The following is a 26,765-nucleotide window of genomic DNA, read 5'->3' as shown; positions in this document are numbered from 1 at the left end:
TAAGTTAGGGGGTAACATTTTGATCACCTTCTGTATGCTGCACTGATCACTTACAATGGGGTGTCCCTGTAAATCCACTAAATGTGTAAATCAAATTTTATAAAAGCCCATCACTTCAATAAGAGGCACTTTGCACACTACGACATCACAAGCCGATGCTGCGATACAGAGCGCGATAGGCCCCGCCCCCGTTACGATATTATGGTGATAGCTGCTGTAGCGAACATTATCACTATGCCAGCTTCACTTGCACTCACCTGCCCTGCGACGTCGCTCTGGCCGGCGAACCGCCTCCTTATTAAGGGGGCGGGTCACACGGCAGGCGGCCAATAGAAGCGGAGGGGCGGAGATGAGCAGGACGTAAACATACTGCCCACCTCCTTCCTTCCGCATAGCCGGCGTGAGCCGCAGGACGGAGATGTTCCTCACTTCTACGGCTTCACACACAACGATGTGTGCTGCCACAGGAACAATATCGTAACATCAGTATTTCCCAATTAATTGAAATGACCGACGCTACACCGATCATACGATTACGACGCTTTTGCGCTCGTTAATTGTATCAAAAAGGATTTACACACTACGATGTCTAGAGCGACACCGGATGTGTCACTTTCGATTTGCCCCACCGACATCGCACCTGCGATGTCGTAGTGTGCAAAGTGCCCCTAAGGCAAGTGGAGACACTTCAGACTGTTTTGCATCTGTTCACGTTTTTTTTTATATGCATAGGTCTGTAGTATATAAAAATATGGGACATGGCTGGAACAGAGGCTAGACTGAGTCCAAAGTGTCTCCATCTGTCTGTGAGTGGTTCCATCAGGGGTGTGAAGCTTTAATTTTACATGAAAGCCCCAATCTAATTGATTAGTGTAGAATAAATGTAAAGCGCCTCCTGATTTCAGATGTAGCATAAGGGTATGTTCATACATCAGGTTTTTGCTATGCGGCACAATCCGGCGCTTTGAGGGAAAAAATGCATCCAGTTTTTTTTTTGCTGCCGGGTGCGGTTTTTCCTCAAACTTTTATTAGGGCCAGATTGTGCCACATGTACCTGCGTTTGATCAGATTTTTGCCGGATGCGGCAAAAATCGTCACTCCGGCAGCTGCACAGAGGAATGTTTTTTGCCAGCGGCAAAAAACTGCATAGTGCCGGGTGTGCTCTCAAACACTGACTCACACTCACCAGCGCGACACAGCTGTCACACTGCTCTGGCGGCTTCTCCTGATTTAAAAATGCTGGCCGCTCATTCAATCTCGTATTCCCTGCTTCCCCCACCTATGATTAGTTGTAGTCAAGACACACGACCACAGTGAGTGACCGCTATCTTACTGCAACCAATCACAGCCGCCGGTGGGTCTATATCTTGCAGTAAAATAAAAAAAAAAAAAAAAGTGTGCAGTCTTCCCCAATTTTGATTCTAGCTAAGAGAAAGCCACACGGCTGAAGGCTGGTATTCTCAGGATGGGAAGCGCCACGTTATGGGGAGCCGCCTCGTGCCTGCACAAAGCGTCACCATCGGTCACACGTGCACGGCACCGCTACTGTGGAACAGCGCATGTGCGGGACCACGGGCACCCAGGGGCGGTGTCCTGAGCTTTGAAATTTATGATTTGGGGGCGGCGTAAATCGGCAGGACAGCAACGGACCCCAGACAGCCCGCCCCCATGGAAGATTTAAGAAATTTGCATAAGAAAAGGTACAAGTTTACAAAGTGTTTATTTTGGTTTAAAAGCGGCTACAAGAACTATAGGAAGCTTCCTAGAATGCAGCCCAGGAGCTGCAGAGGGGGGAACTTTTAGCTTTATAGCTAAATTTCTGATGACAGGTTCACTTTAAAACACTTCACATCCCAAGTTGCTTTTTGTTGCCAACATAAGCCTGTGGTAATAGCCACACATCTAATCCGCAGATGTGTGGCTAACAGGCTCAGATTTTAACACCCTAGGCCCAGTGCCCACACTGTAGTTTTGACATGTACCTTCAGAAATAAGCATGTCCATTGTGAAGCCTTGCAAAGTACACCAAATATGAAAGGGAAAAATACTCAACGTGGGCACAGCACTTCTGAATTCTCACTTTGCTGGCTTCACAATGGACATGCAGATTTCTGAAATCTGCGTCAAAATCCACAGTGAAGGTACATGGCCTTAGTGTTTGAGTGCAATCTGTCAAACACCCAGTGATTGTGCTATAGCCCACAACTATTGGTAGTCCGGTGATAAAAGCATAGGGTGCTAATTGGTTGCCATGGCAGTCAGGCGATGACAACCTGCTGCATTTCCTTTGAATGCCAGCACTTAACAGAACCCCCACCTTTCCTCATGTCCAGTGGTTATGTATTATGGTGGATGAAGACTCACAGCTCTGGCTTTCTTCCTGTAATCAGGTCAAGTAGCATCTGGGCTGCAGAACAGGTGACATGTGGTGGCGAGGAGATATCATGAAGCAGATCTTCTAATATCCAGTCTTTATCTTGTAGTGATAAAGGAGGAGACCCCAAGCTGAGTTCTTTCACCTGCTTTGTGTTTGAAGCCCTTGGCCACAAGGAGTGTGAAGAGATTATAAAACGCATTGGTGAGTGGCTCCCATTAGGCCTGGCTGCTGGAGTCACTTCTACAGTAAAAGTGTATATTTACATTGTTTTTGTTCCTTTCACAGCAACAGGCTTCAAGCACACAGAATGGTTTGTGTGACGCTATGGTTTATTCCTAAAACAGAGCTTTGTACCAAATCTATAATAAAGAGTTTATTTTTGCAAACTGTTGCAAGTTCAGTAAATACACTGACAATATTGGGTTGAAGGATAAACATTTAATTTAAAATACTGACACTACAATATATAAAATAGCTCTCGTAAATGCACATTGTGTCTGTAGCTGCCTTGTTAACACATCAGTCTGCACTGTACAAAGCACCAAGTCACCTCATGTTGGGCGAGCTGCAGACCACCCAGTTCTGAGTTACAATGAAGGGAGGGAGAAACAACAATAACAGTCTCACCATTACTCTAGGCAGAAACCTACAGAACTGACCCTGTTTACTAGCCTCACACATAAGATATAAGGTGAGAATCTTCAGGCCTGCTCCTCCTCACTTATTTTAGCATTAGATCACACAGGCTGACGTATGCCTTACCGACAGGTTATTGCATTGGCTGCAGAGCATAGTGGAACAGGGCCAAGGTCATGCAAAAGCATAAGCACCCGCTGCTCAATGTCAGTCTACATCCAGGACTGGGACACTGAAGGACAGCTAGAATCAGAAGCATTCACCCTGAGTGGCAGATGGAATGGTTGGTAAAATACAAAAAAGACAATTCATACAAAATAAAAAACACAAGTTAAAACCAAAGTATTATACACAATCTTGCTATAAAAACTCCATAAGTGCCACTATGCCCGCTCTCCTCGTATCCTGCGAGCAAGCTGGATGTCCTTGGGCATGATGGTCACTCTTTTTGCATGAATGGCGCAAAGGTTAGTGTCCTCAAACAGGCCAACAAGGTAGGCTTCGCTGGCCTCCTGCAAGACAAAGTACAAATGTTATGTCACATATCAATCTTAGGCACATAGGAATTCTACCTAGTCCCTTGTTTTCTTCTACATGGAAGCTTTAGAGCACAAATCTTGGTAACCTCTGATAGGTGAGCAGTACAATGCTTGAGTCCTCGTTATTTGAGTTGGCCAGATGCACTTGCCCTGAGTAATTAGTATAATGGAAGTCCATGATTGGTTCTCCATATAGAACCAAAACTGCCCAATCATAAGCAGAGCATTTGCTGGAGGGAAGTTTTTTTTTTTTTTTTTATTTGGGCACTACATACAAATTTTACCCCAAGGATAAAGTACACTCACCCCATCATTAGCAACCACTACTCTAGGAGGCAGCATATAGAGAACACCATCCTAAGTAAGGCACAGCTGTCGATCGTGTTAGACGTTCACAATTTAGGTCAGTGACTCAGCTACGATTTTACCACCTATTAAATTTTTTTTTTATTTATTCATTTTTTAAAGTGATTTATTCTTAAGGAAATTTGAGGCAGTATGGCGTTTTCCTGCAGCTAGGCTTACCTGCAATGCACCAATAGCAGCACTCTGGAAGCGGAGGTCAGTCTTGAAGTCCTGAGCGATTTCTCTCACCAGCCTCTGGAAAGGGAGTTTACGAATCAGAAGCTCAGTTGACTTCTGGTAACGACGGATCTCACGCAGAGCGACGGTTCCAGGCCTAGATTAAAGCAAACAAAGTCAACATCTTAGTGTCACTGCAGGTTTCCATCCAGGGTAAGCCATACAACAGTTAGATGTGTCCATATGTGTATTCATGTACTGGAAGTGCAAATATCAAATGACAGTGACAATGACCAATTAGCCTGATATAACATCTCAACTACTGTAGAACAAGTTCAGTATTGGAAAATTCCCAGAAGTTGTGCTTCTGGGAATTTCCTACTGAGCAATCCAGATAAAAGTTCCACAGCCGAGCACAACTGATGCTGCAAAACCAGGAACTATGCTGTTTGCACTAGACGGTAGGGGCTCTAGTACCTTTCCTTCACCTCTATGGATGTTACACAGGTGGGAGGGGGCCTTGAAGAATAAGTCTTTGAGTATCTTACTCAGCTTTCCCTAGATTAAACCACATGTTAGAGAGCTTGATTTATTCTCATTATCTAAAAAGATACACTTTAGCATAAGCTGATCCCTAAAGCATCAGATGAGGGAAAAGTCACTAATTCCACCCCATCATGATTAATAGTGGGTGGTCATAACAGCCACAGGTTAGCTGATGACCTGTCATCACAAGCCTTCTGAACACCAGCATTCATAAGATCACGGTGTCTGGAGCAGCGCTGATGCCCTCCTCCCTATAACAGTCAGATCTTCCTCTAAGGGACTGTACTATATTAACTTAAACTAAAAAAGTTGGTTACTTAAAAAAAAAAAAAATATATAACTAAACACAAGTATTGCTATGTTAAGAAATAAGTTAATCTGATCAGTAAATGGCATAAGAAAATAAAATGCCAGAAGTCGCAAAAAATAAAAATTACACAATTACGTGTTCAGTATATACTGACCTGGGGAATCAGGGCGGTTTTACCATATAGTAAACAAAGATCTATTGTGGCATTGCACATCTGAGCCAGAGATGTGACAGTGATCGTGCATCAAATAATATTAGTGACAAGATCCTACTGAGGAACCACCAAAGCATGCCTAGTACAGACCAGCTCAAATGGCACTGGTGACATCGGTGTTTCCCAGCATGCAAGAGTAGGGGCTTTTTAATTAAAGTACAGAAAAAGCAGATACTACATTAAATAGTGTTAAATTAGCATTAGTTGCACATCACCCCTTTAAGGCAGTGTCCCATGGTAGATTCCCCCATCCCAGGACAGTGGATGCAGCTGTATCACGAGATGAGTCATACCTGTAACGATGGGGCTTCTTCACACCACCAGTAGAGGGAGCACTTTTCCTGGCAGCTTTGGTGGCCAGCTGTTTGCGTGGAGCTTTTCCACCAGTGGACTTCCTAGCGGTCTGCTTGGTACGAGCCATCTTTTACCCTATAGATGAGAAGACCCATTACATTCTACCCACAAGACATCGTACTACACCACAGCATAAAAGGACACTATCCACCAATGAGGTGGAGCCTGCTTAACAGATCAGCAGTACAGGAAAAATAAGATTATTCCATAAGTGTCTAGGTGTGTTTCCACAAAGAAAAAAAAAAAATATATATATATATATATAAACTGGTTTATGAACAGATTGAGTACAGTAGCGAAGACTGCCTCCAGGGAGGAGTATCTGTACGTCTCAGATTACATCTGCAGTCACTAGTGTCCGTACAGGAAGTGGTTAAGCGGTTGTCCCGAATGACGTCACAATACAAAGGGCGGCAAAATGTGTTCAAGTTTAATCACATGTCGAGTGCCAGCCAATCAAGAACCCCGCTAAGCCAACGACCGGATAAGATCCCAACGGAAAGCCCCGATATCTTCCAACCAGTCAGATATCCCCGTGAGCCCGCCTCAGAAACACCGTCCCAGAGGGTAACGTGACGCAGCTGGATGTTATGGAACCATCGGGAAGGCAGCACCGGGAGCCCGGTCAGAGACACCGCATAACCCGAGCTATCAGCAGTATAGCCCCTATAGGACAGGCCAACATCTCCGCCCGCAACGTTAACGCAGCTATAAACCGCATCCTAGCCCTAAAGCAATACCCCTCGCATAAAAACTTACTTAATGAAGTGGTTGCTGCTGCCTTTTCTCTGCTGTGTTCTTACTCCTCGAAGGACCGAAATCGTCTATGCGTAAGACGGCTGTGTACGCGCTTTATATAGCAGGCCGAACTCGTGCGTCTTACGTCAGAGCTTTACGGCGGCTCGTCACAGCAGCTTGAATACAACGAGCGCTTTTGATTGGTTGTAGTTATTACTGGTAACTTACGTCACCATCACAAGCTCTGCCCCAAAGCGTTTCTGCGCTGATTGGTCACTATAGTCGCCTGTGATTGGTTCTTAACGTAAGGCTATGATTGGTTGGCTGAAAGGGGGAATAATCCAATAAGAAGCGAGACTTGCCTTGGCTTCTGATTGGCTGAATCGAGAACGTTTCTATCCTCTCTTGCCTCGAAGCTCTAGCTGGAAGTGCGGCCGCTGCCGAGTGCCACAGATGCCGGTGAGGGGACGGGCGCACAGCCACTCACTTCCAGAGCCGTCACATCACTGCACACTATACAGGGCGGCCACCATTGCAGGACAGTGCGGAAATGTGCACAGAGCTCAGGCGTCCATGATTGTGCTGAGGCTGTAGAAACTCCTGCAGATGATTCTGACTGTAATCATCATGGCTTCAGAGCAGAAATCAGAATGAATAGTATGGTTTCTTCCCTGCGTCCATAAATGTGTCTGTGATTTTTATTTTATCATCTGTCCAGAAAAAATATAAAGTTGTCATTAATAAGCCACGAGCCCAGGCCTAGACCGAAGCTTTGCCTATCTGCACTTTTTACCACATTTATACAGTACTTCACAAAAGTGATTGCACAACAAAAAACCTCTTTAACCCCTTAACGACCGCGGCAGTAAAATTACGTCCTGGCGGTCATAGGGTTAATTCCTACAGGCTGCTGCAAGCAGATATATTGTATTTCCATAGAATATGAGAAACATAGGTTAAAATATTCTGGAGATCGAGGCGCAAGGAGCAAGTGGAATCGGCGGGTCCTTTGGGTGGGAAACGGGAGCAGAGACCTGGAGGGGCCAACCCCAAACCTCAATATGTACCACATCAAAAAAAAAAAAAAAAAAGCCGCTGCCCGTGTACATAGATGTCTGAATATTGACGAAGGCAATACTGATGTGCGGGCCCTATGTATTTTTTCTTTGTTTTGGCCCCACAGAGTTTTGATCTTAACATCATGGAGTCTGTCTGGGATGCCTCTTTCACACATCTATGTGACGTCCGTTTTCACAGGTACGGGAGACACGGACACACGTACCGATTAAATTCAAACGCGCACACTTCCATGAATTCACACAGACCATGTGTCGACATGTCTGTTTTTCTCTGGCAGCACGGATGTAACGTGGACTGCACACTTATGTGATCCGTGTAATATCAGTGTGACACGTACTGGAGAAAATACAGGTGACATAAAAAAATAATTTTTATACTTGCCTGTCTCCAGCCCTGCTGTCTCCAGTGCTGCTGTTACTTCCGGGCCTGCTCATTATGCTCATGCATATCCACTGCACTCATTTGGAAGTAACAGCGCAGGAGACAGGCAAGTATACCAGCTCATGCTGTCCATGTGCTATCCGGATGTCACACAGATATCACAGGGACAGCACACATAGAATGGACACACACACATACGCACCTGCACCATGAAACACATGTGTTTTATGCAGACATGTGAAAGAGGCCTTAGGGTACGTGCCCACGATCAGAACATGTTGCGTCCTGGACGCATCAGGTCTTGACCTGCGAGTCTCCTCTACAGGAGACCTTAGCTGCTGGTGCCCTTGGTCCGGGTTTTGGCAGTTGTGGTCTCTCTCTTCTGTTCTCCCTACGGAGGACGCTTGTGACTCCGCAGCAAACAATTGACATGCTGTGGTCTGGAAAGGAGGCACCGAAGGTCAGTGTTTGCTGCAGAAAAAACAAGCACATTGGGCATGGGATTCCTAGAAATCCATCCACTGTGCTTGTACTGTACATCGCAGTGTTTTGGACAAAGCTGAAGCATGCAATGTCCAAAACGCTGTGAAAACTGCACCCTTAAGGGTGCTTTACATGCTGCGACATCGCTAACGATATATCGTCTGGGTCACGTTGTTAGTGACGCACATCCGGCGCCGTTAGCGACATAGCAGCGTGTGACACCAAGGAGCGACTATCATCGAGCGCAAAAATGTGAAAAATCATTGCTCGTTGACACGTCACTCCTTTTCAAAATATCGCTGCTGCAGGTACGATGTTGATCCTCGTTCCTGCGGCATCACACATCGCTGTGTGTGACACCACAGGAACGACGAACATCTCCTGACCTCCGTCCACCGGCAATGAGGAAGGAAGGAGGTGGGCGGCATGTTCCGGCCGCTCATCTCCGCCCCTCCTCTGCTATTGGACGGCTGCCGTGTGACGTCGCTTTGACGCCTCACGAACCGCCCCCTTAGAAAGGAGGCGGATCACCGGCCAGAGCGACGTCGCAGGGAAGGTAAGTCCGTGTGACGGGTGTAAGCGATTTGCCCGTGTCGCACAACCAACGGGGGCGGGTACGCTCGCTAGCGATATCGATACCGATATTGCAGCGTGTAAAGTACCCTTTGGGGAAACTGCTCATGACCGTTTTCTCCAACAATAATGATACATTTATGCTAGTTAGACTTTAATCTGAGTTGGATCACTTTTCCTCCGATGTGGAGACATAAAAATAAAAGTTTCTCCATTCTGTCAGTCCATGAAAATTGAACCAATGTCTGATTGCAGTCTGATTTTTGTCACAAACCCATAGATTGTCGGAGGCAAACTGTGCATGATGGGACTTTTTTTTCCATGGACCACTTGATCTAAGAAAAAAAAATCGGATATTTGCACTGCCTCTCTGAATAACACTGGACCGTGTGCGATCCGATTTTTTGGCAGATACTACTCAGACTGAAAATATGATCGTCTGCACGAACCCAAGGAAACAGAAGGATTTGCACAAGCCTAAATCTAGAGATCTGTGGTTCTCTAATGTTTGGAAGTACCGCCATACTGAGCTCCTTCATAAACTGTGCAAGAGGAGGATCTGATGAAGGCAAAGTATTGTTCCACCAAATATTGCTTTAATTTAAAGTTCACTTTGCATTTTGTAAATTGATAAAAATAAACTATTAACACTTCTATTTGTGAAAACTCCTTACTTGGTAGCATTTTTTTGTACATCTGTCTAAAACAACAACAAAAAAAAAAAGATATTGCTCTAAAATTCATCTGTTGGTATCAATGTTACAACCGATCATTTTGTATTTGGAGAAAAAAGAACGAGTAGCTATTAAAGGGAACCTGTCACCACTTTTTCGGCCTATAAGCTGCGGCCACCACCACCGGGGTCTGATATACAGCATTCTAACATGCTGTATATAAGAGCCCAGGCCGCTGTGAGAACATAAAAACCACTTTATAATACTTACCTAACGGTCGCGCGCTTGGCCATATGGGCGTCTCCATTGCCCGGTGCCGCCTCTTTTGGCCATCTTTGTTCTCCTTCTCTTGCCGCAGTGCATGACGCGTCCGATGTCATCCACACTCGCCGGCATTCAGGTTCTAAGTAGGGCTGATCAGAGTATTGTAGTGCGCCTGCGCAGGACCGTCACAGGCTTCAGAAAGAGGACGAAGATGGCCAAAAGAGGAGGCGCTTGCACCGGAGAACGGAGACGCCCATAAGGCCAACTGCGCGACCGTTAGGTAAGTATTATAAAGTGTTTTTTATGTTCTCACAGTGGCATGGGCTCTTATATATATACAGCATGTTAGAATGCTGTAAATAAGAGCCTGGTGGTGGTGGCCGCAGCTTATGCCAAAAAAAGTGGTGACAGGTTCCCTTTAAGTTGACCAAAACCTGGTGTGAAACAGGATGCGTTTATGTGCCCACATAAAGCCAACAGAACCAGAAGAAAAAACAAGTCTTGAGGAGCCGTCCCCATTGTATGCAGTGGGCTCCTTCCCACCCTTCTCACACAGCAGGTTCTGGTCCAGTGGCCTAAACACAATGTCATGTAAAAATCCGACTCCAGACTGGTGCTTGACACGGAGCAACTAATCCTTTTTTTGCCATCACTTCTGATGCAATTAGGCATTAGGCTCAAAAAGATGAGTCTGACGCAATAAATATAACCTAAGATGTATAAAGTACATATAAATAGCTAAGGCCCTTTGCGCACACTGCGTTTTTACCCGCGGTTTTTTTTTGCACTTTTGCTGCAGAAATTTCTTGAGAAAATGGTTGTGCCTTTCTGCAGACATTCCCCAGCAAAACCTATGGAAAAAAAATAGCTGTGCGCACACTGCGTTTTTTCTCAAGAACATTCTTTCTGCAGAATTTCTTGAGAAAAAGAATGAGCATGTCACTTCTTTTCTGCAGGTACCTGCGTTTTTTGCATCAGATAATGGTAAAAAAACACAGGGACCAACCTGCGGAACAAAATGCGTCAAAAACGCAGGGACCAAGCTGCGGAAAAAAACGCGGTAAAACGCATGCGTTATTGATGCGTTTTTTGAATGCAAGTACACTAATCTTTCAGACTCTCAAGAAATTTCTTGAGAAAAATCCTTTTTTTAGTGCGCACAAGGACTAAGGGAGGTTTTAAAAAGGTTCAACCCATTTAGCGGAAAGTTCTGATGGGTCACATGACATAAATGTCTTCTTTTATAGAATTGCACTATTCTCAATAAACAATGGAATAAAACAGGATAGTGTATCTATAGAAAGCACTTAGGTATAAAAACTGACACTGTATGCAATGGGTATTTACTTTCTATGTATTGGCTACTGTTTGTGATGTATTCTTATGATAATCTGTATTGTGTGGTGTAAGGTGTGTTCCCCATGGTCTATCCATATGTATATGTATGTAAGAAAAGAGGCTGTTATATGACAATAGGCTCAGGGTGGAAGAGGCACACATGGATTGTTTCTATTAAAATGTAACGTGTAACTTTAAGGCTGTGTTCACACTAGATACGTTTACTTATGACAACAATGTTATGTGACCAGCTGAGAAAAACAGTGCTGACAGCGAAAGAACTGTGCCACTGCAATGTTGATTGCTTTTATGTTATATGGGGCCTTGAAGTGAAAGCAGGTGTTACCCAGTACCGGACTATCCCATTAAGTAAATAATTTCTCCCAAAAAAAGAGCTTCTTGCTCCATTTTTAATCCAAGTCACAAATCAAAATTAGGCCAGAGTCACACTTGCGAGTGCCTCGCATATAACTCGCGCAAGTCTCTCATGGAATCACCCGGCACGGACTCACACTCACTTGACAGGAGCGGGTCGGTTGCATGTATGTCTATGCAGCCGAGATGCTCCTGTCCTGAGAGTGTGAGTCCATGCCGGGTGATTCCATGAGAGACTCGCGCGAGTTATACGCGAGGCACTCGCAAGTGTGAGTCTGGCCTTACCCATACAAGCCTATGGGTCCTCTCTGAGCAGTTGGCTCTCCACTGATCCAGGGATTGATGGATCCCCGTATTCCCCATGGAGTCCACATATTTGAGAGCTGCTCCATTCACCGTCCATGGGAGCAGTGGTTAAGTATGTGGCTACTGTTCCCATCACACAGGGGCATGACACTCCCCATTCTTGTGATCAATAGGAATCCAAGTGATTAAAAGTGTTGTCTGGTCTAAATTGAGAAGTCTGCAGTCACACTATGTGACTGTGGTGTTAGAAATTCACTTGTTTTTGAGCAGTCACGTAACTGTGAGCATATGATATGCATGTTCCCAGCCAGAACTAGTGGGCATGGGCTCCCTCAATACAAATGTATTGAGCGAGGCTGCACCTATTAGATGGCTATGCCCGCTAGACAGCCACGCCTACTAGATGATGCATGGTCTTGCTCTATACAAATATATTGGCTGGAGTCACACTTGCGAGTGACACGGCGAGTCTCACATCAACATCACCTGGCGCGGCCGCACACTCTCTGGATAGGAGTGTTTCAGCTGCATAGAAATACATGCAGCTGTCGCGGGCTGAGGAGGTGACGCCGCGCTCTCCCACTGCTCGGGTCCGGCCGCTGCCGCTGCTGCTGCTGCGGCTGCTCGGTGGTGGCTCGAGCGGTGTGCCGGATCCCGGGGACTCGAGCGGCGCTCCTCGCCCGTGAGTGAAAGGGGTGTATTGGTGGTGGGGATTTGGTTATTGTCCGTAACGCCACCCACGGTTGTGGTGATTTTTGGTAACACCACCGCTGCTCTGCATGGGGATCCCGGGAGCGGTGACAGGGAGCAGCTGAGTTGTTAGTTCTCCCCTCCGTGGGTAGGGATTGGTTGTCCCGGGGCCCAGTGATGAGGTGAAGGATGGGTGATGGCAGGCCGGGTGCGGGACTTGTTGAGGTGCAGGGTTGCGGGGGCAGCGCTGTGCCGCACGGCACGGTGGTACTCACTCAGCCTGAGACGATGACACAGTTCTCGGTAAAACACACGGCTGGAAAGACGGTTCCCACGGACGGCTGCTGTTGCTTTTCCCCGGTAGTTAACGGTGACTGTCTCTTTCCCTGCACCTAGTACTTCTGTTGGTTCCAATGGGTTCCCACCGGTAACCCGCTCCCCGTCTTGGATATGGGCCGGAGGAGCCCCTCTTTGCCCGCAGGCGCTGGCCCTGAGAAACTGGTGCCCTGGCGGTGGCGGTGTCTCTCTCATACGGTTGGACTGTTGCCTTCAATCGGGACTTAGTTGTTTGTAAACCCGGAGGTCCCCTTCACTGACGGATTTGGCAAATTCACGGCGACTCCAAGCCTTGCCGGGATCCAAAAGGCCCCTGCCAATGGTGCTGGCTTCTCCTTGTGTACCGGTCCGGTACCGTCGGGCCACCGCCCGTCCACGGTCCTTACGGCAACTCCGATAGGCCACTCCTGCAGACGGTCACCGCCGTCTGCTAACCTTGCTGTCTCTGTCCGGGGCACACACCCGGACGCTCTCAGATAGTTGCTCCACTACCACTTTACTCCTCACCCTCTCACGTCCAAAACTAATCTGCTCTCTTTTCCCGCCTCCAGGACTGTGATCAACTCGGTGGGCGGGGACAACCGCCTGGCCCACCCCCTGGTGTGAACATCAGCCCCTGGAGGAAGGCAACAAGGATTTTTGGGTCTAGCTTTGATGTGCCTGACCGGGGTATAGGGTGTGGTGATGTCATTACCTGTGACCCCTGGCTTGACAAGGGCGTCACATTCCCCCTTAGCAAAATGCAGAGCGTCCGCGGGCTGCCCGTCCAACACCGGTTTTATTTTTCTTTTTTTTTTAACTGTAAAAATATAAAAATGTAAAACGGTGACAGACATACAATTAAAATAACATCTTCCCACATCGGGAGGTACTCTTACTTAAACGGTTTCAACGGTTTCAAACGGTTACGGCTTCCGCTCTCTCCCACCCAAGCAACCTGGCCCTGATGCTGCCCCTAAGCAACAGGCAGCACCCCTTGACCCCAGTCCTGCACAAATTGCCCGAGCGGGTTCTGTCCTTTCCAGGGGACCCATGTCCATGGGGAACCCCTGAAACCCCCAGAGGATTGCCACCGGTTCCTGTGGTGGCTGGGCCCCAACCTGCTCCACTGCGGGCCCTTCCTCCAATCTGCCTCTCCGGAGGCGGTAACGGTGGGAAGCTGCAACAACACATTATTTACAAGCCACTAATGTTTGTGGTTGCCCTGCAAGTTCTCAGGCATGTTCATAGAAGTTTCTATGTGACTTTGTAAAGGGGGTCCCAACGGGGACCAGTTGCCGGCTACGACCAGTTTCAATCAGCAGTAGACAATCAGGTGACTTTTCACGGTATCATTTACTTATCATTTTCAAACTTTCAAAACTTTTAAACTATAAAACACACACACTCTTCCCCCCCTTTTAAAGAACAGTTTCCCTGTACCTAAGTGGGGGTCTACCTAGGTTGGGATGAGTAGACCTCCGGGGTCCGGTGTCAGTGGTGACAGGCAGCGGGGGAGAGGGAACAATCAGTTCCTCTTCCCTGTCATCGTGTGGGGCAGGCGGAGGCATAGGGGAGCTGGGTACAGGTTCATCCCTGGGCACTGGCACTGGCTCACGGTTGACCACCTCCATCACTTCTTCATCCACGGGTTGTGGGAACAGTATCACTGGAAGAATCACCGCGCCGTTCTGTGTAGGCCAGTCCGCTGGGAAGTCACCCATCACAGTGTGGATTACCTCTTTTGCCTTCTCTGCTGGTTTAGGAATCGGAACTTCAGCCGCTGCCCTCAATGCTGGTGGGCACCTCTTTAGATGGTCTCGGGAAACCGTGGCCAACGTGCCCCCTTGGTCTCGGCTGATCTGGTAGGCCTTCCCATCTTCCCATCCTGTGGGCTGTATGACAAATGGGGTTTGCTCCCATTGATCATCCAGCTTGTGGGTCCTCCTCTTTCGCTTCAACACTACCTCCCCGGGCTGGAAAGGGCCAGCAGATGCCTTCTGGTTGAAGCGCCGCTCCTGTTGTTCCCGACTCCGACTCAAATTCTTCTCCACATATTCCTGAATCTGTCGGTACTGAACCCTCCGCCGGGTGTCCCATTCAGCTGTCGAAGGGAGTGTTTCTGGGGCTTCCAATCCCATTTCCAGGTCCACCGGCAGTCAGCCGGGGCGAGCCCTCATCAGATATGCTGGGGTGCACTTTGTTGAGCTGGACGGGATATTGTTGTACATATCGACCAAGTCAGGTAGCTTCTTCTAGCGGCAACGTCTTGAGGAGGCCAAGGACCAAATGGTTCATCACACATGCCGTTGGTATGAGCATGGTAAGGCGTGGTCCGGATCTTCTTGCAGCCGTACAGCTGACAAAACTCATGGAACACCTCCGCTTCAAAGGCTGGGCCTTGGTCAGTAAGCACCTTCTCAGGGTATCCATGTGGTCGACAGAAGTAAGCTTGGAACGCTCTAGCGGCGGTACGGCCGGTTAGGTCTTTGACCGGGACAACCTCCATGAACCTTGAATAGTGATCTACTATGGTGAGAGCGTAGGTGTACCCACTTCGGCTGGGGGTGAGCTTCACATGGTCCAGGGCGACCAGCTCCAGCGGTTGATGTGTAACGATCGGGTGTAGGGGCGCCTTCTGGCTGGCCTCGTCCTTCCTTGTCAGTGTGCACGGGCTGCACTCTCGGCACCAGGCCTCCACAGACTCCCGCATCCCGCTCCAATAGAACCGCTCCCTCAACAGCATTTCCAATTTCTTCCACCCGAAGTGTCCGGCACCATCATGGTATGCTTGTAGAACGGTGGGCACATTAGCTTGGGGAATCACCAACTGGCGGATTTTCTCATGAGTCTTTGGGTTAATCAGCTCATGGTACAACTTCCCTTGGTGTAGATACAGCCGGGTCCGTTCTTTCCACAGGCGTTGGGCTTCGGCTGGGGCGGCAGAGTCTATTCCAGGAGCGCCTTGCTCCACCAGGGTCTTGACTAGGCGGACAGCGGGCGCCTGGTTTTGAGCTTCCTGCCACTCCTGACTGGGCAGCGGGTCCAGGTTCACCCGTTGTTGGTGGACATGTACCTTCTCAGTTGGTGGCTGGTGAAATGCAGGCAACTCGATCTCTTCGAGGTCATCATCCTCACACCCTTCTTCTGACAAGTGGGGCATCCGAGAGAGTGCATCAGCATTAACGTTGACACGACCGGCCCTGTATTTGATTGTGAAGTCGTAGTTGGCTAGCCTGGCCACCGACCGCTGTTCCAACGCACCCAACTTGGCCGTGTCCAGGTGGGTCAGCGCATTGTTATCCGTGAAAGCGGTGAATTTTGCTGCGGCCAAGTAATGGCGGAACCGCTCGGTGATAGCCCACACCAGCGCCAGGAGCTCAAGCTTGAAAGAGCTGTAATTTTCAGGGTTCCTTTCAGTCGGTCGGAGCCTCCGGCTAGCATAGGCAATCACTTTTTCCTTCCCATCTTGGACCTGGGACAAGACTGCCCCCAAGCCCACATTGCTGGCATCGGTGTAGAGGATGAATGGGTGGCTGTAATCAGGATATGCTAGGATCTCCTCCCCGGTCAAGGCCGCTTTCAGCTGGTGGAAGGATTCCTCCTGCCTCTCTTCCCACACCAGTGGAGCCCCGAGGGGTCTACCACCTTTGGTCTGTCCCACGAGGAGGTCTTGCATGGGGGCAGCCATCTTCATGTACCCTTTGATGAAGCGACGGTAGTACCCCATCAGACCCAGAAACTGCCTTACTTCCCTCACTGTGGATGGTCTCGGCCAGTCTTGGATGGCAGTGATCTTCTCAGGGTCGGGGGCGACACCTTCTGCACCCACCACATGCCCCAGGTACTGCACTCTGGGTTTTAGCAGATGACACTTGGAGGGCTTCAACTTCATCCCATATTTGGCAAGGGACGTGAACACCTCAGCCAGGTGCTCCAGGTGGGCTTCATATGTCTGGGAGTACACAATCACATCATCCAGGTATAACAGGACGGTCTCGAAATTTAGATGTCCCAGACAGCATTCCATCAGCCGTTGGAAGGTTCCAGGGGCGTTGCACAGCCCAAACGGCATGCTATTAAATTCACAGAGCCCCATCGGGGTTGTGAAGGCAGTTTTCTCCCGGTCCTCGGGTGCCACGGCCACTTGCCAGTACCCGCTGGTGAGGTCGAGGGTAGAGAAGTAGTTTGCGGTTCTCAGTGCGGCTAAGGACTCTTCAATACGGGGCAGTGGGTAAGCATCCTTATGCGTTATCTGGTTAATCTTCCGGTAATCCACACACATCCGCATGGTGCCGTCCTTCTTCTTAACCAGTACCAACGGGGCGGCCCAGGGACTACAGCTGTCCCTGATAACCCCTGCCTCCTTCATGTTCCTCAACATGTCTTTGGCACATTGGTAGTGTGCAGGGGGAATAGGCCTGTACCTCTCCTTGATAGGGGGGTGCTCACCGGTGGGGATATGGTGTTGGACCCCTTTGATCTTCCAAAGTCTAGGGGGTGTTTGCTAAAAACTCGTTCATACTCCCGTACCAACCGGTATACCCCTTCTTTGTGATGTGCAGGGGTATCGTCAGTGCCTACATGTAACTGTCGGTGCCACTCCTCTGACTCCCCTTTGGGCGGGTGAGTGTTGGCAGTCGGTGGGGAGGTTGGGGAAACTGTCTCGCGGATGGCGTGGGGATCCAGAGTGAGCAACTTAGCAAGTGTAGCATACCAGGGGAGCCTGACTTCTTCCTCCCCACAGTTCAGCACCCTCACAGGCACTCTCCCCTTCTTTACATCTACCACCCCTCGGGCGGCCATTACCGTGGGCCAGTGCTCGGAGGGCATGGGCTCTATCATGGCGGGGTAGTCATGCCCCTGGGGCCCTACTGCTGCCCTACACCAAATCATCATCTCACTCCTGGGAGGCACAATCAACGGGGCAACATCCATCACTCTCACCCCACCAATCTCTCCCCCTGTCGAGTTCACATGTTGGCGGTACATCAAGGCTCGGATCTCACGCTGCACAGCTCTCTGTCGGCTCCCCGCCGCCGTGGCGGCCAGCTGCTGCAGTAGGGTCAACACATCACTCATACAGTGCTCCATCACATTGGTTCCTAGCACTATCTTAGGGTTATGGTCACTAGGTTCATTCATTATCACAATCATACCCTGGTGGTGCAGTTCAGCTCGCCCCACAGTCATGGCCACTTGTTTGTATCCCACTTGGGTCAATGGGAGTCCATTAGCAGCGATCAGTGTTATACTAGTATCTGGGGGAGCCAGCTCGTCTGTCCCCCAATACCGTTGGTACAGTTTGTATGGTATGGTGGTTACCTGTGATCCAGTGTCCAAGAGAGCCATCACCGGTATGCCGTCCACAGCCACGGGGATGATGGGCCGGGCCCCGATATACCGGTCCCGCCAGTCTGGGGGGCCATGGGGTTCTACTCCTGAGGATTGGCCCGTGGCCCCAGGGGTTGCTCGTTTAACGGGCACTGTCGGAAGTAATGGCCAGGCTTGCTGCACCTGTAACAGATTGGGGGTCTGTTCCGCGAATCATTAGCCCTTCTCCGCTGCATCCAGGGAACATCCTCAGGGCTGTCGGCGAGCTGTATCTTTGCTGGAGGCTGGGATCTGGTCAGAGGCTGGAGTGCGGCGAGAATCTTGGCGAGGTCTCCATCCATGCGGCGGACCTGGGCAGCCAGTTCTTCCATCGTACTGCTTTGAGCTGTAGGTACTGGAGACGCTGGTAGGGCGGGGGCCGTCTCAACTGGCCATGGGGCTGGCTCCAAGACTTCCGAAGCTGGGGGTTGTAGAGCTTTAATGGCCCATTCCTTTAACACAGCAAAGTCCACATCAGGGTGTTCTAGGACCCACAGCCGGAGTTGTTTGCGATCCTCGGAGGACCTCATCCCCTGCACAAATTGCTCTACTAACATTTTGTTGCTGTCCGCCTCATTGATGGTGTCTACCCGCTTCAGTGTGCGGAGGGCGATTTGCAGACGTAAAGCATAGTCCCGAATACTGTCCACAGGTCGTTGCCGACATTGGTAAAACTGCATCCTCAGCTCGGCTTCGGTACGGGTCTCTAAGGCAGTCTGTAGTCTCTCAAAGATGGTGGCTACAGAGGACCGGTCCCCCTCGGCCCAGGTCTCCGCCTCCTGCTCAGCCGCGCCGGTTAGCTGCCCCAGCACTACCGCTGCACGTTGCTTATCAGTCAGGGGGTACAATTCTAGGAGCGGGCTAAGCTTTTTCCGGAAGACCTGCAACGCATCAGGTTTCCCGTCGTACTGCGGCAGCCAGGTAGCTCCGGGCACATAGGGCAAGGAGAACGGCATCACCTGAGCGAGAGCTGGGGCCGCGGCACCCCCCGCCAGCGCGGCCGGGACCTGGGCAGGCCCATTCCATCCACAGGTGCCACTGCGGCTGCGACCGCCGCTCCTCCAGCAGCTCCGTCGGGCGCAGACATCTTTTTTCCGTCCCCCTTAGCCTCTTTCCGGCTCCTCCTCTATCGGGGCGAGGTTTTGGCCTTCGCGCCTCCACTACTCGAGGAGACGCTCGAGCGGGAACTTTCCGCGCCAAAGATGGCGGCTTCTGAAATTTTCTGGCCGGACACCTCCGGCGGTAACAAGGCGCACCTCTACCAAACGGCAGAGCGGTAAGATCCTGTTCGTGACGCCAAGTTGTCGCGGGCTGAGGAGGGGACGCCGCGCTCTCCCACTGCTCGGGTCCGGCCGCTGCTGCTGCTGCCGCTGCTCGGTGGTGGCTCGAGCGGTGTGCCGGATCCCGGGGACTCGAGCGGCGCTCCTCGCCCGTGAGTGAAAGGGGTGTATTGGTGGTGGGGATTTGGTTATTGTCCGTGACGCCACCCACGGTTGTGGTGATTTTTGGTAACACCACCGCTGCTCTGCATGGGGATCCCGGGAGCGGTGACAGGGAGCAGCTGAGTTGTTAGTTCTCCCCTCCGTGGGTAGGGGTTGGTTGTCCCGGGGCCCAGTGATGGGGTGAAGGATGGGTGATGGCAGGCCGGGTGTGGGGCCTGGTGAGGTGCAGGGTCGCGGGGCAGCGCTGTGCCGCACGGCACGGTGGTACTCACTCAGCCTGAGACGATGACACAGTTCTCGGTAAAACACATGGCTGGAAAGACGGTTCCCACGGACGGCTGCTGTTGCTTTTCCCCGGTAGTTAACGGTGACTGTCTCTTTCCCTGCACCTAGTACTTCTGTTGGTTACAATGGGTTCCCACCGGTAACCCGCTCCCCGGCTTGGATATGGGCCGGAGGAGCCCCTCTTTGCCCGCAGGCGCTGGCCCTGAGAAACTGGTGCCTTGGCGGTGGTGGTGTCTCTCTCATACGGTTGGACTGTTGCCTTCAATCGGGACTTAGTTGTTTGGAAACCCGGAGGTCCCCTTCACTGACGGATTTGGCAAATTCACGGAGACTCCAAGCCTTGCCGGGATCCGAAAGGCCCCTGCCAATGGTGCTGGCTTCTCCTTGTGTACCGGTCCGGTACCGCCGGGCTACCGCCCGTCCACGGTCCTTACGGCAACTCCGATAGGCCACTCCTGCAGACGGTCACCGCCGTCTGCTAACCTTGCTGTCTCTGTCCAGGGCACACACCCGGACGCTCTCAGATAGTTGCTCCACTACCACTTTACTCCTCACCCTCTCACGTCCAAAACTAATCTGCTCTCTTTTCCCGCCTCCAGGACTGTGATCTCCTCGGTGGGTGGGGCCAACCGCCTGGACCACCCCCTGGTGTGAACATCAGCCCCTGGAGGAAGGCAACAAGGATTTTTGGGTCTAGCTTTGATGTGCCTGACCGGGGTGTAGGGTGTGGTGATGTCATTACCTGTGACCCCTGGCTTGTCCAGGGCGTCACACAGCCGACCCACTACTGTCAGGAGAGAAGCCAGCCATGCAGGGTGATGCAATCCGATAATCGTGCGAGTCATGTGTTCGTGTGACCATACCCATTGAGTGAGGCTGTGCCCACTAGTCGGGTTCTGGCCTTGAACATGCATATTGCATACTCACGGTCACATGATCACCATTTTCGGCTCAGAAACTGGTGAATCCTCTCAGTGTCTGCACTGGGAGGATTCCTAAGCCTGCAGTCACATGGAGTGACTGCAGACTTATCATTTTAGACTGCACAACCTCTTTAACCTGTAATGGATCATAAATGAATCACCCATCTTGTTATGGGTGAAAAATGTAGTTTGTGGGAATACCCTTTTATATGGTATGTTCATATTTTCAACCATTTTTTTTTGCGCCAATGCAACTTTTTAATCTGTACTAAACTCAAAATGGAAGCAATGTAGCAATTTATGTAGTACAAAATATTCTGGTTGAGGGTATGGTTCCACTTGCGTATAGCTTACAATGCGAGAGTATTGGAAGCGATATGCTAATGACCCTCTGCTGCGAGTGTAGCGCCCCACCGGACCTGCAGGGCTACTCGTCACCAGGCCAGTGGTGTTTGGGGTTGCTTTGAATGGTCTAACCCGGCTCTGTGGCCCCGTCGGCTACATCAAAGAGGGTGCAAGGTGACAAGTAGTAGGGGATGGGGGTTTGCTCTGCAGCGCCGTCCGTGGTGTGCGGTCAGGGATTTGCCGCCACTGCGAGATGTTGCTCTCCTGATGTTACCGCAGCCCAGATAGTCCAGCTCCCCACAGGTGGAGCGAGCCCCAGGGAGGACGGTGGTGATGGGTGAAGGACCGTTGGCGCCTAAGCGCGGGGCGGCGGCGCTGGCAAATCAGAGTCTCACACAGGGGCTGTGGTTCAAGGTGTTTTACTCACAGTTCGTGTGCTGCGCCCGCAGAGTACCGGTCATCGCCGTGATGGGCCCCAGCCGATCCTGGATGAATCAGAGGTCACCACCGGTGTTGTGAAGCATGTGAGACCTTCAGCCTTGCACCTTGAAGTGTGGATCTCCGTGGCGTGAAGCTACTTAGAGACCCCAGTGTCCTTGGCTTTAGTTGCCGTCCCGTACGCAGGCAGCGCAAAACTTGTTATGGACCCGACCGTGGCTCCTGTCTCTATATGCTGCTAGTGTCTCGGGATTTTTGTTGGTGGGCAATGGGACGTGAAATCCCCTTTTCTTGCAGATTCTGGTAGTCCAACGTGAAGTATGTTCTACCACAGGGCTCTGCACCCTGTGTGGGGCCGGTCCCGAAGGGGCTGTTGGGGCTACCAAGTTGCTTCTCTGTCACACAGCTCCACCTGGTTGTCTCCTGCTTCTCTTTTAGTTTGCCTGGTACCCAGTCGGCCCCTCTGGGGGGAGCCGTTTAGTATCACCCCAGAGGCCTTGCTCTTCTCTGCCTCAAGCTCTTCTTTCTCCTGCTCCAAACTGTTCTGAGGTCAAACTGTTCTCAAGTGAAGCTGTGTGTGCTCGCTCACTTCCCCAGGCAGCCCTCACCTTCCTGATGACTCACTAGTGGTTGTCCCAGCAACCGGGAATTTCCCAGGCTGGCTGTGTTGTGTAAGCCATGAGCAAAGGATGTTGTGTAACTGCTCACTCATTGTCTTGTGTAAGCTAGAAAACAGCAATGGTTAACCTCTTCTTACCCGGATGAGCATTGCACCTTAAGTCAGATACAATACCCTGTGGCAACTGAGCCTCAAGGGCGCCACATGAGCGTCAGCCGAGGGTCATGCGACTGTGATCTGATCTTGCGATCGCATTACAGGTACGGAGAAGAGGGATGGAACACTTACTCCCCATCTCCTCCACTGCCTGTCTCTACGTACATCGCACTGCAGTCGGATTACATGCGAGTGTAGTGCAATCATTCGCACGTTCCCATAGACTTGTTTGTGGGTGCGTGAGCCGAGGACTCAATGCCAAACGCAGAATGCTGTGATTCATTCTGCATGCCGCTATGGCATGAGAAATAAATCACAGATAAACACTGCCCCATAGTTTTGCACTGGTGCGAGTGCAATCCGATGTTTTATTGCATTGTACTCGTCCGTGCAAAACGCAAGTGGAACCGAGGCCTTAGTAGAAAATCAGGATGAGGAAGCAGAGTAAAGAAATACATAACCAGAATTGGGCTGGGGACTTACCATTAGTGCAACCTTTACAGCTGCACAGGGGCCCAAGGAGAAATTGTGCATTATGATGAGCTACTGGACCGCTAAGGGCCCATATATTGTTTTACACAGGGGCCCTCTTCTGTCTGTGTTTGTTTCTGCAAAATATCCCAGAGTCACACTTGTGAGTGACTAGTGCGTAACTCACACTTGCGTGTGACTCTCGCGAGTCTTGCATCACATCACCTGGCACCTCCTGCCGCTCTCATGAGTCGCTTGCAAGTGTGACTCCGGCCTTACTACAGAATCCGACTACACAGGCTTTGTAGTCATTAGATGTAGAAATATAACTGATTTTTCATCTGCAATCAAATCCAGTATTACACAGAACCTCTTTAATGAAAAGATGGCTGTGTCATACATGGTTGCCCCAATTCTTTTAAAAATGATGACATTATGTGCAGCAGTTCTCCTCTCTGTCTGATACAGTACAAATCCAAGAAAATATAAATTGTGTCTTGCTCTATAGGCACAGAGCTAGTTCCCTCTACCATTACTTTTAGGCTATGTGCGCACTTTGCGTCGTCCTAGTTGCAGTTTAAAACGCATATTTTGGCAGAAATTGCATTTGCCAAAGTTGCTTGTGACCATCAAAACGCGGTAAATACGCGTGCGTATTTACCGCGTTTTAGCTGCGTTTTTAGCGCTTTTTACTTGCTTTTTCATTGCCTAAAGTCAGATGCGTTTTGAACACAAAGACACAACAAAATAAAGTTTTAACATACAAACACTATGAAAAAAGGGGGAAAAAAAGAAAAGACATATAATTATTTAAATCATAACGAAAATAGTTATGCTATTATACGCTCTGAAAGGGGATGCTGGCGCTTTCGGTGGGGAGGTCAGGTAAGTGCACGGCCGGAGCCGTGCTTGAGTTCGTGACGCCACCCACGGGACGTGGTGAAGGTGTAGACACCACCGCTGCAGTTGCGGTGCACCCGTGGAAAATGGTAGATGCAGCCAGATGTTAACCCCTCCATGGGCAGGGATGATGGCCCCGGGACCCGTTGGGGATAGCTGGGCGATGCAGGGCGATGTGCGCGGCCGGAGGGCACTGTTGTACTTACTGTTATTGACACACACAAGTCACTGGTAAACCAAGTTGATGGTGGTGGGTGCCCGCAGCCGGCTGCGGTCGTGTCCCCCACTCGGATGGTGGTTTCCGCCTTTTCTCCTGCACCGTGTTGTGTAGATGCAGTCTGCCTACGCTTCAGCGATGGGAATCCGCTCCCCGGCTGTGTATATGTCGGGAGAGCCCGTTTGCCCGCAGACGCTGGTCCGTGGGATCTCTCTGCCTGTGTGGTGGCTTTCTATCCCCCTCGGTGGGCTGTTATTTTCAGTCGGTACTTGGGTGGGAAAGGACCTATAGTCCAGACCGCAATCAGTGAATTAACTCAGTCCAGTGGATTCTGGACCTCGTTTCAGGGTCTGAGTACCCCCCTGTTTGCTTCGGTTTCCGAGTCGGTTCCCTGGGTCGGTACCGGCGGGCCACTACTCTGTCCCAGTCCACCACGGTTCCACCGAGCCGTCTTCCCGGATCCTGCAGGCAGAAGCCTCTGCTTGCCTCCTAGCCAAGGTGTTCAGGCTACGACCCTCACACCTGTCAGTCCGTCACAGGCCTGTCCTACAGGCCTGACCTCCTCCACTGAACTCTCAAACTGAACTGCTCACAACTGAACTGACAACTCAACTCTCATCAACTGCTGTGTTTCCTGCCTCAGGCCCTCTGAACTCCTCGGTGGGCGTGCCAACCGCCTGGCTCCGCCCCCCTGGTGTGTCCATCAAGCACTGAGGGAGGTGACTAGGGTTTTTGTGGTTGGCTGATGACTTCTTTTTAGGGGACAGGTGTAGTGCGGGGGTCTACCTGTGACTACCTGGCTAGTCCAGGGCGCCACACTCCCCCTTGGTTAACCACAGACCGTCCACGGGCTGTCCGACCACCACCGTTTATTTTGTAACTGGAAAAGATAAAAGAGAACATATGTACAGTTATAATAACAGTATTTACAATCAAGAAAGTTTTGTATTCATCCCTTACAGGGGGCATTTTGCTTAAACATTACCAACATTTTATTAAACTGGGAACGGGAACGGGTCCTTCCATTTGCCCACCCAAGCAAACCTAAACCTTGATGCTGCCTCTAAAACCAGGTCAGCACCCCTTTTCCCCAGTCCAGGAATCGGGTCAGGTCTGGGTGTTGCCCATACGGGCCGGGTAAAAAGTTCCTTACCCGGCAGTCTCTCAGAGGCCCCACATCCAGGGGACCCCTGGCCCAGAGGGTTGTCACCGGTCTGCATGGTGACGGGACCTCGGCCTCCTCTGCTGCAGGCCTTTCCTCCAACCAGCCTCTCCGGAGACTGTAGGACGGGAAAGGTGGTCCGGGACTATCTACAAACCCAAACGTTATTGGGTGGCCTGCAAGTTCTCGGCCATGTTCATTTTAAAACGGGGTAAAACAACGGGAATCAACAAAGTCCCAACGGGGACGGGCAGTATGGTAGCCGGGAACTGCTACCTTTTAACATTCTTTGCCGTCTTCATGGTCAGAGGATGGCGAAGAGGGGCGGACGTGCAACTGTGCACCCATGTATGCCCTCCTTACACCCAAGGCTGGCACGGAGATCTGGTACATCTGGGGTTCGCCGGTTTCGCCGTGAGCGGGCCCTGTCTCCCGACGTGTCGGTGGGTCTGGAAGGGTTTGCATGGCCTTATTCTGCCGGGGTGCCTTCCTTGAGGCGGGCCTCTCGTTCGCCTGCACCACAGCCACCATCTTCTGTATCTCCTGCTTCCAACCTAAAGCCTGCTGCATTGACTCGACCCGTACCTGGATACAGAACTGCGCCAGCTTCCTCTCCAACCACGTCGCTGTCCCTGGCGGCAACCGATCCCCTGCCGCCTCAGCTCCGGCATCCAGAGTGGGAGCCATGGCCTCCCCGTCGATCACCTCCTCTGGCTCCGAGCTGGCTATTAGGGGATCTTCGGAGTCGGGCGGACTGCCGGGGCCGACATCCTTCTTGCAGCAGGCAGTTCGCCGCCAGCTGTCGCACAGGGAGTCACCACCGGAGCCCCTGGACCCGCCGCTCCTGCGACCGGAGCGGGAGCTGTAACCTCTTCCTCGCCGGCGGCATTCTCTGCGGGCGCCGCCGCTCTAGCGGTTGGCGCGGGGCCAGCATCAGGCTTGGGAGCAGACATCCTCCATCTGCTCCCCCTTGGTCTTTTCGCGGCACTCGCTTTTTTTTCTCTCTAGTTTCGCTTTCCGACCGCGCGCTTTGCTGCACGGCCGTGTTCCCAGGGGGCTTCGGCTTTCGCGCCCTTTCTGCGGGGAAGAATACTCCGGCGGGAATCTTCGCGACAAAAGATGGCGGCAAAATGTCGGATTCTGAAAACTTTGCAACGGATCACCACTGACTTCAACTTCAAGGCGCACTTCAACAGGTGAGTGAATAGGTAAGTATCCTGTTCGTGACGCCAGAAGAATCGATGTGTACCGCCCCGCGCTCGGCCGCAGCCGAGCCGCTTGGATCCGGGCTCGTTGGTGAGTGGCTGGAGCGCCTCTGGACCCGGGGTCACGTCGCTCTGAAAGGGGATGCTGGTGGGGGTTAGGTAGGTGCACGGCCGGAGCCGCGCTTGAGTTCGTGATGCCACCCACGGGATGTGGTGAAGGTGTAGACACCACCGCTGCAGTTGCGGGGCACCCGGGGGAGATGGTAGTGCAGCTAGATGTTAACCTCAGGGATGATGGCCCCAGGACCCGTTGGGGATAGCTGGGCGGTGCAGGGCGATGTGCGCGGCCGGAGGGCACTGTTGTACTCACTATTATTGACACACACAAGTCACTGGTAAACCAAGTTGATGGTGGTCGGTGCCCGCAGCTGGCTGCGGTCGGGTCCCCCACCCGGATAAGGGTCTCTGCCTTTCTCCTGCACCGTGTTGTGTAGATGTAGACTGCCTGCGCTTC

The 26,765-nt window shown here is 51.0% G+C and overlaps 2 protein-coding genes across 3 annotated transcripts in view; one reads left to right on the top strand and one right to left on the bottom strand.

Moving 5' to 3' along the window:
* The window catches only part of LOC142311310 (uncharacterized), a 97,260-nt gene extending 94,507 nt beyond the window's left edge, over positions 1-2,753 (top strand). For both annotated transcript variants that reach the window (XM_075349612.1, XM_075349611.1), the window contains exons 15-16: positions 2,484-2,578; positions 2,663-2,753. In XM_075349612.1, the coding sequence (XP_075205727.1) occupies positions 2,484-2,578; positions 2,663-2,697 (130 nt within the window). In that variant the 3' untranslated portion in view covers positions 2,698-2,753. The remainder of the gene's footprint in view (positions 1-2,483; positions 2,579-2,662) is intronic.
* A 47-nt stretch (positions 2,754-2,800) lies between these two features.
* Positions 2,801-6,363, bottom strand: H3-3B (H3.3 histone B). The gene is made up of 4 exons (XM_075349613.1): positions 6,258-6,363; positions 5,438-5,573; positions 4,078-4,231; positions 2,801-3,525 (listed from the first exon to the last, which is right to left on the bottom strand). Exons 2-4 carry the CDS (start codon positions 5,563-5,565, stop codon positions 3,397-3,399), a joined length of 411 nt encoding a protein of 136 aa, XP_075205728.1. The 5' UTR covers positions 5,566-5,573; positions 6,258-6,363; the 3' UTR covers positions 2,801-3,396.
* Between the last annotated feature and the right edge of the window lie 20,402 nt (positions 6,364-26,765).

Source organism: Anomaloglossus baeobatrachus, chromosome 5 (assembly GCF_048569485.1).
Source record: "Anomaloglossus baeobatrachus isolate aAnoBae1 chromosome 5, aAnoBae1.hap1, whole genome shotgun sequence".
Taxonomy (NCBI): Eukaryota; Metazoa; Chordata; class Amphibia; order Anura; family Aromobatidae; genus Anomaloglossus; species Anomaloglossus baeobatrachus.
The sequence above is the reverse complement of the archived record's forward strand: the minus strand, read 5'-3'. Positions and strand labels throughout refer to the sequence as shown.